Here is a 13931-nt window from a genome sequence, read left to right as displayed (position 1 = left end):
AAGGCACCAGTACTAACTACATAAACCATCTGGTCTTTCGAAGATATGATGTAGAGACCAAAGAAGTTGAACAGGTTTGCTTTACTTAATCGTGTGGATGTAACATCTCTATATTCTTACAGAGAACTTTTACATTATAGTTTGAAGGAAGGCGTGTAACGGTGTATATTTAGTAACTTACGAAAGTGTCAAGTCTGGAAATACACAAAAGGCACATGGGATGCAAAATATAATATTTTTAATACGCAATAAATGAATTATACCAGGTGACAATTTGAGAAGACACAGAAAAAAAATAAATATATATTTATTTCCAATGGCATATTTTTATCTATCTGTTCATCATAATCAGATAAAGCCCATATACAGACATTGTATTGCATTTAATAAATATGTACTAGCTTAGTTATACAATAAGTCAATTTCTCTTTAACACATTGTATACAATAAATCTTCTGACAGCAAATACAGCAAGACACAAACAGCAATACTCAGGCATGTTTTAGAAGATCATATGGAGACACATTAGCAGTGATATCAAAACACTGGAATTTAAGCCACAGTGAACCAAACATGGGTGTGTTTTGGCTATTTTGCAATTGTGAATGGCACCAATAAATTATATTTTCTGACATATTTAAGGAGGTATCCAGCCATGTAGATAGTTTTGTATTTATCTGCTGAGATTTTAGGATATCCATCTGAGATTTCTGTCAAACAGATCAGATTCACAGACCTTTCTGGGATTACTTTTGAATTACTGTCTAACAAAAATAGTTTCACTTTAAACTATAAAGACATCTCCAGGACATTGTTTGAAGACACATTGCTATTAAATTCACCTCCACTGTATTGGAGTAGCAGCAGAAGATTCAGTGCTGAATATCTTAAAACCTGCACACATAAAACCGAAAATATCTTCATGGCTACATACCACTGACTAGCTACCACTGAACCGACCCTTTAAATGTAATAAGTTGACTTGACTTTCTGGTACTTGCTAGACTGTGAAAAGCTAATGAAGTAGCTGAAGTTATGACAGTGTGAGCAGCACTGTAATACATTACAATGAACAGAAACTCTTGAGTGAGGAGTTCATGTGTTCACTCAAGCTAAGAGGTGTGCAGTGTGTAAATCTGGTGACCATAACAGTCTGGCCAGAAAGTGAGTCTTCCAAGGAACTGGGGGGCACCAGTTAAAATTCAGCAGGCTGAGCGCAATTTGACTGCTCTTTCAAATGAATAAATGAAGGAGGTACACACTGGGTACACACTAGCTTTACAGGAAACAAAATTTAATTGAGGAAAGGTGTCGAATAAGAATCCACGAATGTGATACTGGCTTAAGCCTTAAATGAGAGGTGGTTAGCAAGCAGAGCTCCTTTTCAACAGGTATGAACACAGAGAGCTTGAGGTGATAATGAAGCTTGGGCAAAAACATGAAACTGATGAAGGTGATAGTGAAGGAGAGAAGTGCAGAGGAGGCATGCTGCCTTTATTGCATACCCCTTTGAGTTTTCCACCAGCTCAAAACAAACCATCACAGCAGCTCTCGCAATGCTGCAAGGAAGCAGAATCTGTTGGCACTGTCTTGATGTCGTGAAAACCAGCAGCTGAATTCTTCAGCCTGAGCAGCATTGTGTTATTTACGGTAAGAAGAATGTACTGTCTGCATTAACCATTTGAACCAGTTGATTCCAGAGAACCATTGGTTTGCACAGAAATAAAAGCTAGGAGAGGGTTCAAAGGATGAAATTAAGCATGGTGAATCACACCTTAATCAATGCATAGAGGAGGTCAGATATGGAAGGAGCACACAGTATAAGAACTTGGTTGGGTGCCAGAGAAAAGGGCGATACTGTATATGCAAACTATGTGCAATCATGCCGCACAGAGTTCACAGGTTCGGTCTGGATATCCTGCAAACTTGTGTGCATCAGAGGCAAACACAGGGAAAGGACCATCAAGCCTCAGAGAAGCCAGCAAGTGGTCCTCAACATGGCTATTGAGAAGCAAACCACACATGCTACTTGGACACAACCTTGTACTTCTAATGTTTACAAAACCCAATCATCTACTAATGCCAGACATTATTACTGAAAATATATTCAAGTGCATGGTAGCTACAATTTCAGCAAAATAATAATAATACGGAAAATATATTCAAGTGCATCACAAGATGTATGGTTGGTATAACGGAACAAAATTAACCTTGTAGAATATACGTAACAATACAGTGCAGAATTTGGTTGCTGTATCCCTGAAAAAATTGCTAATTTTAAGGCAAAATAAATAACAACCTGAAGCAGTTTCAACAAGGGTACATTCACTAGGTGAACAATAACACTTCAAAAATAAATTTACTGGCAATAGTTGCATCTCCTGAATAAAGAGAGGAGCAACTGGAAAGAAGTTGCTACACAACTATCTTAGAATAATGAGCAGTTTTAGGGTTTCAGTACGTACCAATCGTGTCATTAACACTGATTCCTTTCCTCTTGAATACATGACTATTATGTGGTCGTGTCAGTATCTTGTAACAATTTAGCACAAAGAAACGTGGAAGCATCAGCAGAACAGCAGCATCACTTGTTTTCTATGAGTGTCTGCACTTTGTGGACCAAGTCTCGAGCCATCATCAGGACCTGCGGGACATTGTGTCGCTCTGCCATTTCTGAGAAGAGAATTTGAAAATCAGTGTGACTTACAAAAGGTAAACTACTTAGTAATATTGATAATTTAATAGTTTATTTCCACCTTAATACTGAGTGAGTAAAGTTAGCTTTAAATTTCCTGTTACAGCAATTTTTTTTTACCTATTTTAAAAATATTCTACATTATTATAGCTGAAATATCATCTTAATCAACTGGTTTACTTTGCTTCAACTGATTATTAGAATGATATATTATTCATACATATATATGAAAATTATACATTATATATTAGTTAGGATTATATATTAGATAGGATTATATATTAGTCTGGTGTAATTATGAATAAGTTCTGGCAATTGGCAATTGTTTTTCAACACTGTTTCCACCATATTGTAGCATTTGTATTATCTTATCTCGTCTTACCATTAAAGAACTTGATGATGTCTGTGAAGTCCATGTTATTTTCTAGGATGATGTCTCTATACATCTCCACGAGTGCCAGAGCAATGAAGAGCACAAAGTGCTCAGAGGAGGTATACTTGGCCGCCCAGATTGTTTCCCACACAGAGAACACGTCATCATACACCATTTCTGTGCAAAACAACAGAAAGAAATCAGATTGCATTCAGTATCATGTTATGCAAAATGCTAGTTTTGCTCTTTAATGGGCAATTCAAGCAAATATCACGAGGCCTGCGTATCCCAACACCTCTTTTGAAGTCAAGTAGAAACCAGCGATAACAGAAGTAGAAGTGAGTATAGTCTCCATTCTGCTGCATCAATTCAAACAGCTCAGAGTCCAGGATCTATTAGTATAAAGACAAAATGTCATCATTACACTATAGCTTTTGCATGCATGCATACATGTGTTTGTGCGCATATATGTACATACCTGGATGAGAGAACGCATGTTGGCAAAGTGAGAGTCCATGGCACCTCCATGAGGAAAATTCTGGTTCATCCTCTTCATCAGTTCAGTAAAGCAGCTAAATGCCATGACCTCTGGGAAGCACACACACATATATAAAAAGTTACTCATTTAGCCATTTATGTGCATTTAGGCGTAGTGTATACTGAGTTTGCACTAAAGTTTCACTGACCGTCGTCCAGAATAACCAGCAGGGGAGCTAGCAGATCACACATGCCCTGGACGTAACCTGTATCCAGATGCTGCCACACGTAACTACAAAGACAATCAGATTTTTCAGATTTTTTGTTTTGGGTTGACACAAACTTCAGAGATATTCAGCATGGTGACACATTTACCTGCACATGATGTTACGCAGCTTATCCAGGTTCTCAGGAGTGAAGTACCAATATGCTCTGTCACAACGTCTGACATCTTTGTCAATGCGATGTAAATTGATCAAGTACATGTCCAGTGTTTCTTGCTAGAAAAATAATAGTGAATTCTGTTCAGTGCATGCTTATGATTAAAAGAAGAGGCATGTCGTGTGTCATGTGTAATGCTTACAGAATAGGTTTGTTCTTCTGAGGATTCATCGGGTTTGGTGTCTCTTCCCACCTCTGCAGACTCTGGTTCAATGAGCACATTTTCCATCTCAGGCTCCTCTTCTGAAAGGCCCAGGTCGGTGCCCTCAGGACTGGTGTTATAGGCTGTGTCCAGATGGTAATCTAGGACAAGATCCACTGATGCCATTTTCTCTCTTTGTGCAAAGGAGACAGGGGGTGCAGCAAGGTCTGCCAAAGGCCTGGCCTTGATATCCTCAGAGGTCACACACGTTATCCCTGCAGGAATGTCTTCCATTTCTAGGGCAGAAGGAGAGTCATCTGAATCTGCTGTGTCTGGGGACTGCCGGGAGTGGGACGATAACGAAAGGCTCCCCCTTGATGCTGACTGAAGAGCATTCAGTACTTGTCTGACAGGTGAATTTGAACCAGGTTTCTCAAATGGAATTTCTGCAGCTTTTTTGGTTTCAGCCAAGTCACAAACTGCTGCTTCAGCATCCTTTCTTTCTGACTTTGTCATTTGTGATGGGTTTTTTTCAGAAGTTGTTTCAGGGTTTTCAGGAATCTCTGGCTTTATTTCACTTGGTGGATTAGTATCTTTTTCTGCTGTGGGCGGACACAATGGCTCCACTTCCAAAACTTTGCTCTTGTGTGCTTGAAAAGTCAAGGTCTGCCCAAGTGGAGGTGCTTGGAAATATTCATTATGAATCTCTGTTTCTAGCTTTAGAACATTAGTGTTCTCTGGAACACATCTTAAATTCATATTTGTGTCTACTGCTTTTAATTCTTCAGATTGCTCTTTTGTTACATCTTTTTCTTCTACTTCAGGTTTTTCTTCAGATTCAGATGTCTCTTGTGACTTACTGATTCCACAGTCCTTAACCACCTCACTTTCTGAAACTGTCTCCATCTTGGTCTCTAAAACCTTGTCCTTGGCTACTGGGTCCATTGCATCCTCCCCTGCTGGCTGTGATCCAGGTGTAGTTTTCCTTTTTAAGATTTCTGATGCTTCCGCTGTCTGCTGAAAGGTTGTAGATCCAACAGCTGACTCCGTAACAAGAGTGCTGTTTTCTGAACCGGGACAGTGATTGGACAGACCTGGGGAGGAGGGGTTGCAGGAGGGAAGTTGTGGGGCGCCTACATTGCCACTGGTGATGTCCTTCAGTGGACTACTGTGCTGTACTTCTCCTTCCTCAGCCCTGGGCTCAGTCTCAATCTGATCCACTGCCTCAACCGATTCAAATACCTGGTAACCAAAGGAAAGTGGTGAACATGCAATACATTTTGTATCCCATTGCAATGAAATGGACAAATGTTGAAGGATTACACCAGTGGTTTTGCATGTAGTAGCCCATTAGCTACAAATCAGATATACTTAACATTACTGCTGTAAAATTTCCAAGGCTTACTTTAAGTTCTTAGAATGATTTCCAACCTTCCAGGGAGCGTTAGGTTTCCATTTATTTCATTACTATATGAAAATCTGAGATTTAAAACATGCATAAGATGTAATATGTAACCCATCACAATGATGATGCTAGACTACTAGATGAATTGGCGCAAAATTGGGCAGACATTTATGGTTCCCAGAGATGTTCCTAATGACCTTGTTGATCATCTGGCCTTTCCTGTAGCGCTATCATGAGGTTACTTTTTATGTGAATTATCACAACAATTATTAGATGGATTGCCATGAAATTTGGTGCACACATTCATGTCCCCCTCAGGATTAATTGTAATCACTTTGGTGATACTCTGACTTTTCATCTAGTGCGATCATCAGGTCAGAAAATTTCAGTTTGTCCAATACTTTGATTTATGACCAAATACCTGCAAAACTAATGGCAGTGCAGCCTAAAGCCTCACTGAGCCACTAGCATGGCTGAAGACTCTTAGTTTTGTTAATGTAAGAAACAACCAAACTCACATTAGTCTGTATATGTTGTCCATATCTGCCTATAATTTATCTTTCCTGTTTTACTTTGTGACAACACAGCTCATCAATGCAAAGTTGTTTTGCCAGTGAACTATGAATTGTCCAATTTTGGCATGCCCTTGAAGGCGCCACCATTTTTTTTTTTTTTGCAATAATATAACTGTGACAAAGAATAAAGGTGACAAAACATTTACTATGACTATTTACCTATTCTAAACATGTTTCTGCAAGTTGATTGTAATTTGATTTTAATGAAAGGTAGGAAATCAATCTAAAAGGTTATGGTGTGCTTTGGTAAATGGAGGACATTATAGTAAACTATATCTATGTTGTAATATGTGGGCCAACACTTGTAACATGAAGAAAACACTGGTATGGTATTTTACTAGAGATCATTGTTGTTGTGGTGTTCACGCTCATGAGAAACTACCTGTGCGTTACTGCTGGAATCACTTTGTGAGTGGGCATTCTGTTGATCTGAGCTGCTACTTAGAGACGACTAGAGTGGGGAAAAGCATCACACAGGAGACAAAAAGCAAAACTGTCAGCCAACTTAACTCATAATACAACAACAGTTCCCTTTCATGTTCTGTCTGTTGTGACAATGGTTACATAATGCTGCACATTTATGCTTAAAGGTCAAACTTGCATCTGTACTGATGGTGGAGTCCCGCTGCACTGGTCCTCTTTCCACACTGGCTCCAGACGAACATCTGGCAAGGGCCTCAGCATGTTTCTCTCTCTCCCTCTGACGGACAATGGCCTCACAACCCTGCCACTCCTTCATAGTCTGCTCATACATGTTCCGCATCTGCTCATCAATCTGAAACAGAAACCTTGTGTAAACAAAGACTGTAACATACTCCACTGTGTATATGTGTACCTTACAATCTTAGAATTATACAGTCTGACAGCACATAAAAATACCTCAATCCGGCATTTCTCAGTCATGGTGAACTGGTAGTGTCCCAATAGGAAGGGCCAGACCTCTTTGCGTAGAGAAGGAGCCACACCACCAAAATACACAAGCCTGTGTATCTCCTTTTCCTCATAGGCCTGAACAAGATTAAGTCTGCTCACACACAACTTAAAAGAACCATTTCATGCTGTAATGAATTAAAACCAAAATATATCTTATGGCCTGGAGTTTTGGTGTGAATCTTACAGAGCTGTCCTTGAGGAACCTGCCCCAGACCTCCACAGAGAGGCCTCCTTGGGCACCACAGGGCATATCAGGGTCAACAATAGTGGTGTTGACCAGAGCAGAAAGGTGGGTACGAACTGTGGACAGATGACGGCAGTATGCAAGCCCTGGAGAGGAAAAATAAAAGTTTTCATATTGACGAGAACTATTGTTTCACCGGGAACAATTTTAATGAAATTATTCCACAGTTCATCAAAGTTAACCCCCAGTTGTTTGTACCCACATCCATAGAAAGCACGGGAGATTATCTGGTACTTCATGGTGTCACAAAGGAGCTTTAAGGGAGCCCTAATAGGAAAGGAAAATGGCTAATTTAGTTAACTGGATTCATCTGAATTTCGATTTGAGCCTGTTCCTAGGAAATACTTACCTTTCCTGATTACAGCCATTAGGCAGAGAGCCATCAGAAGAGCCATTCTGTGAGCAGGAGGAGCACGAGGACTTTCTGGGCGTTGGTTGCCACATGTTCACACCCTGGTCCATCAGCTCCAGAGCCACTGCACAGCATAATAGCCCTTATCATTATCATTCCTACTATCATCATCATCACAAGCAAGTAAAACCAGATTAAATTCCAATAGATTTGGACACAAAAGTGCACGTCTGCAAATAATAAGAAAAACTTTGAAAATGTGAAACGGAAAAAACAAACCAAGAGAGAGGATGGAGATGGAGACATGGCAGACAAATTACTGTATGTCCATGCAAAGTCTCCTTATTGACTATAATGTGAAATGGACACACAGGCACTAAATAGCCAGGAGAAAGATACGAAATGTAGCATTAGAGAGAAATTAATTAGAAAGTTTGATCAGATAAAACAGATTTATCTAAACTGAAACTGTCTAAACTGTAAATCAGTATCAAGAGAATAATGTAATTGTAGATGTAATCTCTGATGATGCTTTATTAGATTAGCTCAGTGAGGCAGAACAGGAAGATTAAAGACACTTACTGAACTCCATCTGATTGCCAGGAAACAGGATCCGAAACACATAATCGGTTGCTTCATCATCTTCCTTATCTGATACAGAATCACATGAGCCGTGTGGACTCCTCTTTCGCAGTTTGGGGAAAACCTTTCCCTGTGAATGGAAAGGCAGTGTACTCATCTATGCTAACTCTAAATAGTATATGAAGTAGAAGAACTGTTACAACAGATCACAGTTTACAATTATTGAAAATAAGAGGCTCCGGAGGTGTTTTATATCTGTTCATACTGACCTTTCCTCTCTGATTCCAGAGTGGTGGGTCCAGCTGTCCATGAGGTAGCAAGCCGGTCTCTAGGCAGGTGAGAAACTGGAGGAGGTGGCCTCCTTTGGGGAAATGTAGAGGAGGTCTCTGGATCCCGTCCTGGCTCACTAAAACTACTGTCCCACCACTGTTCACTGGAGAAATTAACACAAATAACAAGATAAATAATCCTTAAAACTCCTACTTTAGGTACTTTAGGTAAATTATGAGGGGGGTCACTCTACCTTGCTGATGACAGTGGAGATACACAATCTCATCCAAACGAATTGTCATAGCATAATCCCAATAAACACTGAACGAAAGATGAGAGAATAGGAGCCATTGAGTCAACTGTGTAAGAACAAGAATTTATTCTTATTAGATTGGGTTCTCGCTAACCTTTTCTCAGAATCTAGCTCTCCCACATTGCCATTCATCAGCTGATTGGGCGTCCATTTCAGTGTCATGAGGTCTGCAGTTTGATGAAGAGAAAGGTAGCCTGGGATGGCCTCCATGTCATCTCTCTGCAGACACAAGTAAGAGCTTTCACATCACAACATGTCTGATTGCAATATTATTTGGATAAACTGAGTATAAATCAATTACCGGATGCACCAAATCCCCCAGAAAGTAAACAAGCCTCTCTTAATATTCCCTCTCTTAAAGCAGGTACTAGGATTGTATTATTATTTTATTAAAAAAGGAAAGATATACTGAAAAACTAAAACATGTACCGGCTGCACCAGGACATTGTTCTTTCCAAACAGAAGTGTGGCTCTGGAGTTTTGGTGGAGTGATTCAACATAATCCCTCACCCACATGAGAGGGCGATCGTCCATGCTACCACTGGACTGCCTCTTCTGGATCTGATACAGGTTAAGAAGACATCAGAAGTATTACAAATCTGGTATTATATTACAGTAGATTATAGCTTATTATCTGATTCAAATCTATTAAGTCCTTCACTATCTAACCAGGGCAGGTCGTCTGGAGGGTGAATCCTGCCGACAGTGGCCGCTGTGGATGCGATGCCGCTGTACGAGCTCGTCAGCAGATGGGTCTGTCCAGAAATGGTCTGCGGTCTTAACTTTGGTGTACTCCAAAGCACAAGGGCCAACTGTAAAAACAAGGTTAATCACTTTAAAGTCATCCAGATATTTTCAAGTTCTAAATAATTGATCATATAAACCTAAAGTTAGTATAGTAAGGTGAAATAAAGGGTTTGACTGTTCTAGTCTGGTTAGTGCAGTTTATAAATACCCAAAAGAGATGCAAGAATTGGTCCATCCACAGGATCCATCAACATGGCTTCTTTCTCATAGAAGGCACTGCAGGAAACAATATTTAGAAAATGTTTAACATTTTAGAAGTTTGAAATTATACCCAATTTCCTGTTTGAATATCATAGCTGTCGAGGAGATCTGTAAAACAACTATATCATGGAGGAGATAATCTTCTTAAGCCAGTAGCTTATAATTGCGTTGAATAATGTTTAACAATACCTGCTGTTCTCCACCAAGTACAGGACAATCTTGTCCAGGAGTTTCTCCATGAGTGCAGTTCGGATCCACAGGTGTTTCAGTGCCTGAGGAGGGAGGTTGGCCAACTTGGATTGCCGACTGCGGTCATTACTCAGTGAAGAATTGTTCTGCTTGCTGAAAAACAGAAAAGAAACCTGACAGATGAGATGTCTGTAGAGGTTGTTAGAATGGAACAGACATATTGGACAGGACAAGGCATAAGGATGCATTATAGCACGTAACAGCAGAACATAAACAGGAAAGAGACTATAATGGAAAGAATGCATAGAATGATTTTATGTCACTGGCCTCTCACAGGTGAAAGTTAATGTTTCACCTGTTTTCGATGAGCTGTTCCAGCTCCTGGACCTTGTGGCAGAGTTCCTCAGCAGGCGAAAAGCTTTTTGCCGCCTTCATGAAGAGTGCTGCAACCTTGTTACTACACAGCAGGCCTGCAATATGGCGCTTCAGCCCATGAAGCATGCAGGCCTCCACTACAGCTATTCAAACACACAAACACACAGAGTATTAGTCAATATTTGATTTTGATTTTTTTTATTTTATTCATGTTTTTGCTTCCTTGAGGTGGAATCTTTTTATTTGCCCTGGAGTTTTGTTTTTAACTCAGCACAATATAATTTCCTCTTTGTGAAAGCCTCAAGCCTCGATGTTTTTAGCAGGTGAAAGGCAAGCGCAGGTGGCACAAGTAGAAATAGATGTAAATCTGCCGAACACTGTCTACCGTTGCTAGGATATGAGGGATGTGAATCACACACGCCTCACTCCTGGTTAATATCAACACCTTTGAAGGGTGTTAGTCTACTTTAATACATATCCATCCATCCACCTTATTAAATATAAATAGACATGACTAATAGCATTATGAAAATCGTTAGGATTTACATTGCTTGAACAGACGGTAAAGAATCATTTTTCACTGTGAGGATGAGCTCGTAGGAGGTGATTCCTTGACATAAACTGATGTCAACCATCATGCTGCAATGTACATGTAAATGTGGTTGTAGCCAATACTGTGACTTGTACTATTTAATACATCATGTCCTGTGCTATAATCTCTGAAATTTGATACAAAAGGCTGAACTATTTTAGAAAAAAAAGACAAATTCTTTCTAAGATGCACAAAACAAAACTATGCCACAAAATTACTCGATCTCTCTTATTTACTTTGTGTACTCTCTCCCTCTTTATAGCCCCCTCTTGTGTAGCCTATGATACCCATTCTTAAGTTAATGTTAAACATTAAAGCTGATGGAAAAGGCCTTGAGCATGTACCCTGAATTTTGGAACACCCTGGCCATGAAAGATGGCTTTGTGTGCAATGCAATCACAATAGCTTTAGTACAAAAAACATTTACCACAGAAGGATATGATGTGGCTGCTGTCTGCATGCACAAATTTCCTTGTTACCGCCTCCTCCATAATTTGTTTCACCTAAGACAGAAAGGTACACGGTGAGACTAAATGTTATCTGTCTGACACAATTACATAAGGTGACAGGGAGTCAAAACAAGAAGCAGTGAGAATATACGTTGCAAGAGGTAATGATGAGCAACGAATGAGCAGCACAGTCCCACAATACATTCACGAGGATAACATATAGACCAAATTATTTATTGTGTAAACTCATCTGTCTGGCTCACTAGTTAATTTCTCAAATGTTTTTATTTCATTTCCTAGATGGAGGAATTTGGTTCTTGACACCTAGGACTGATCTTTGGGGAATGTCACAACTGAGATGCATACTTCCCATAATGCAACTCAGTAGTACCTCAGTGTGTACCCTCCCTGTCAGGTAAATACACACACCATAGTACCATGTTTATAACGCAGGCTTTCTTTTGTAAATTTGCCGAACCTGACATTACCCTGATGACATTGTCAGGGTTGTTTTCTCAGACTTGACAAAGCTCCTCCAGAGACACACAAGACTTTATACAACCGTTTTAAAGGGGCTGAGCAGTACTCGTCCATGACTAGGAAACTGATCTTGATGTGTACAATCGGTGGATTGTCCCTTTAAGTTCTTTTAGGAGAAATGGACTGAGTTGCTCTACAATTCACTTTACAAAATGTCAGCTTTTTTAACTGGCTTGTTGTCATTCCTCATCATCATCATCATCAATGAATACAATTTTAGAGGTTGACATTTTACTGAAATAGGCATTGCTTGTTGGATCAGTGCATTTACTTACTTTAGCAAATTTAATATCTCTAACATTCTGGAAAAGGTCATGTTCTACAGTTCTAGTATTTACATGTGTTGATAAGCAATGTAACATTTAACTGTAAAATTGACTGGATATAATGTGACGTTCTATGCTATATGCCCACAGAATGAGAGAATAGCGTACTGTAATGGTCCATAAGTTGAGATGAGAATTTTCTGCACTTTTTTAGATGTTTATTGGACTTCTATTGTATACAAATTTGTCCAGAATCGCAAAATAGCAGACGTCTATAGAGCACAAAATTGTTTGTGTCCCTGTTCTTCATATGAATAAACAACCTGAAAAGTCTGTAATACATAAACATCTATATAAACTGAACTAAAAATTGAAATGCTAAAAATCCATTATTTTAGTTGCCATATTTGAAATCTATACATCCCAGCTGAGCCCCTCCTTGCTGCAGGATCTAGCACCAGAGTCATGGATGTTAGAGAGGCAATGAGTCACAGGTGAGGGGGAGCACGGACAGATAAGCCTGGAAGTACCCGACTTTCTCAGCAATGAATAAAACATCTTGTTTTCTCTCCCTGGGGAGTCATGGAGTCACCGAGCAGTTTGGAAGTGTCTGCGGTGTGCTCTCTTTAATTTCTATGTACATTAATATCCAAATGGCTCACAATTCAGTAATAAATCACACAGCTTGGGTTGGACTTTTTGCATTTATTGGTTGCTAGAGCACACACTAAAATGCCAATGCTATGTTGTAGGAATGTCAGTTTAATCATGATTTCTTCAGAGAGAGAGAGAGAGAGAGAGAGAGAGAGAGATAGACTGTTACAGGATATGAAAAAATGGTTTTGCATTGATAGAAAAAAATGAATCTGTACTCGGCTTCCTGAATGTGTAGTTTTTTCCCACCTATATCAAATCATCATCATCACCTCCATCATCTGTATCGTTATCGTCATCATTATCATCATCATCATCAACACCATCGTCATCATGATCTTACGCACGTCTAACAGCAAAAACATACAATTTTACTGGCAGCCTACATGCATCCACTCTTATTATGTAAAATAAATTGTCATTTTTATAATAAACAGGCCTGTGGCGTAGTCGTGGCTCAACCTCGATGAACACACACACACACACACACACACTGTCTAAGCTTACAGCGCCAGTAAACATACACTGTGATGAGCAGGAAAGAAATAAAATGCAACAAACCTCTTTCTTCACATTGCGCAGCAATTTCTGACGCGTCTCGGCCTCTGTCACAGGAGAAAACATAATGAATATGTAGATCAGATGCTGTAACGGAAATAGGCTAAATGATGACAGGCTCACCACAGGAAAATAATAATAACGGCGGCTGCAGCCTACCTCCCATCGCTCCGGGAAGGGTGTAGCGGCTGACACGCAAAGCTTTTTTGGGGGGAGAATGTCTTGAAAGCTTTGTAGACAACGCTGGTAAAAAGCGGCAGAGAGGCTCCGAGATGCACGATGTGTTCTTAGAGACTAAATTAAACCTATCTGTTACCTCTCAGCGAACCAACACCCCTTTAAAGTCACAGTAGCCTATACATTAAGCCATACTACACCTACTCACATATTCTCCTCTCCCTATGACACATACACTGAAGGGGGAAAAAACAAACATGAATTACAATATGCAAGGTGTATTTATTGTGGTTAAGTCAAAAACATGTTTGGAATGTTTTG

General features: G+C 39.7%; 1 protein-coding gene across 3 annotated transcripts; it reads right to left on the bottom strand.

Moving 5' to 3' along the window:
- Positions 1 to 221: 221 nt before the first annotated feature.
- sgsm1b (small G protein signaling modulator 1b) lies at positions 222 to 13784 on the bottom strand. Of its 3 annotated transcripts, none has more exons than XM_044173501.1 (25): positions 13593 to 13784; positions 13437 to 13480; positions 11394 to 11469; positions 10355 to 10517; positions 10000 to 10152; positions 9758 to 9825; positions 9472 to 9614; positions 9232 to 9363; positions 8897 to 9021; positions 8743 to 8810; positions 8489 to 8652; positions 8220 to 8349; positions 7635 to 7761; positions 7488 to 7552; positions 7226 to 7371; positions 6988 to 7116; positions 6710 to 6883; positions 6491 to 6559; positions 4129 to 5370; positions 3921 to 4045; positions 3755 to 3837; positions 3547 to 3656; positions 3364 to 3460; positions 3078 to 3245; positions 222 to 2673 (listed from the first exon to the last, which is right to left on the bottom strand). In XM_044173501.1, exons 1-25 carry the CDS (start codon positions 13597 to 13599, stop codon positions 2585 to 2587), a joined length of 3897 nt encoding a protein of 1298 aa, XP_044029436.1. In that variant the 5' UTR covers positions 13600 to 13784; the 3' UTR covers positions 222 to 2584. The 3 variants fall into 3 exon arrangements, with proteins under 3 accessions (XP_044029436.1, XP_044029437.1, XP_044029435.1); XM_044173502.1 differs by having other exon boundaries at positions 9313 to 9363; XM_044173500.1 differs by lacking the exon at positions 13593 to 13784 and having other exon boundaries at positions 13437 to 13499.
- Positions 13785 to 13931: the final 147 nt, after the last annotated feature.

The sequence above is a fragment of the Siniperca chuatsi genome, linkage group LG18, assembly GCF_020085105.1.
Source record: "Siniperca chuatsi isolate FFG_IHB_CAS linkage group LG18, ASM2008510v1, whole genome shotgun sequence".
Classification (NCBI taxonomy): Eukaryota; Metazoa; Chordata; class Actinopteri; order Centrarchiformes; family Sinipercidae; genus Siniperca; species Siniperca chuatsi.
The sequence above is the reverse complement of the archived record's forward strand: the minus strand, read 5'-3'. Positions and strand labels throughout refer to the sequence as shown.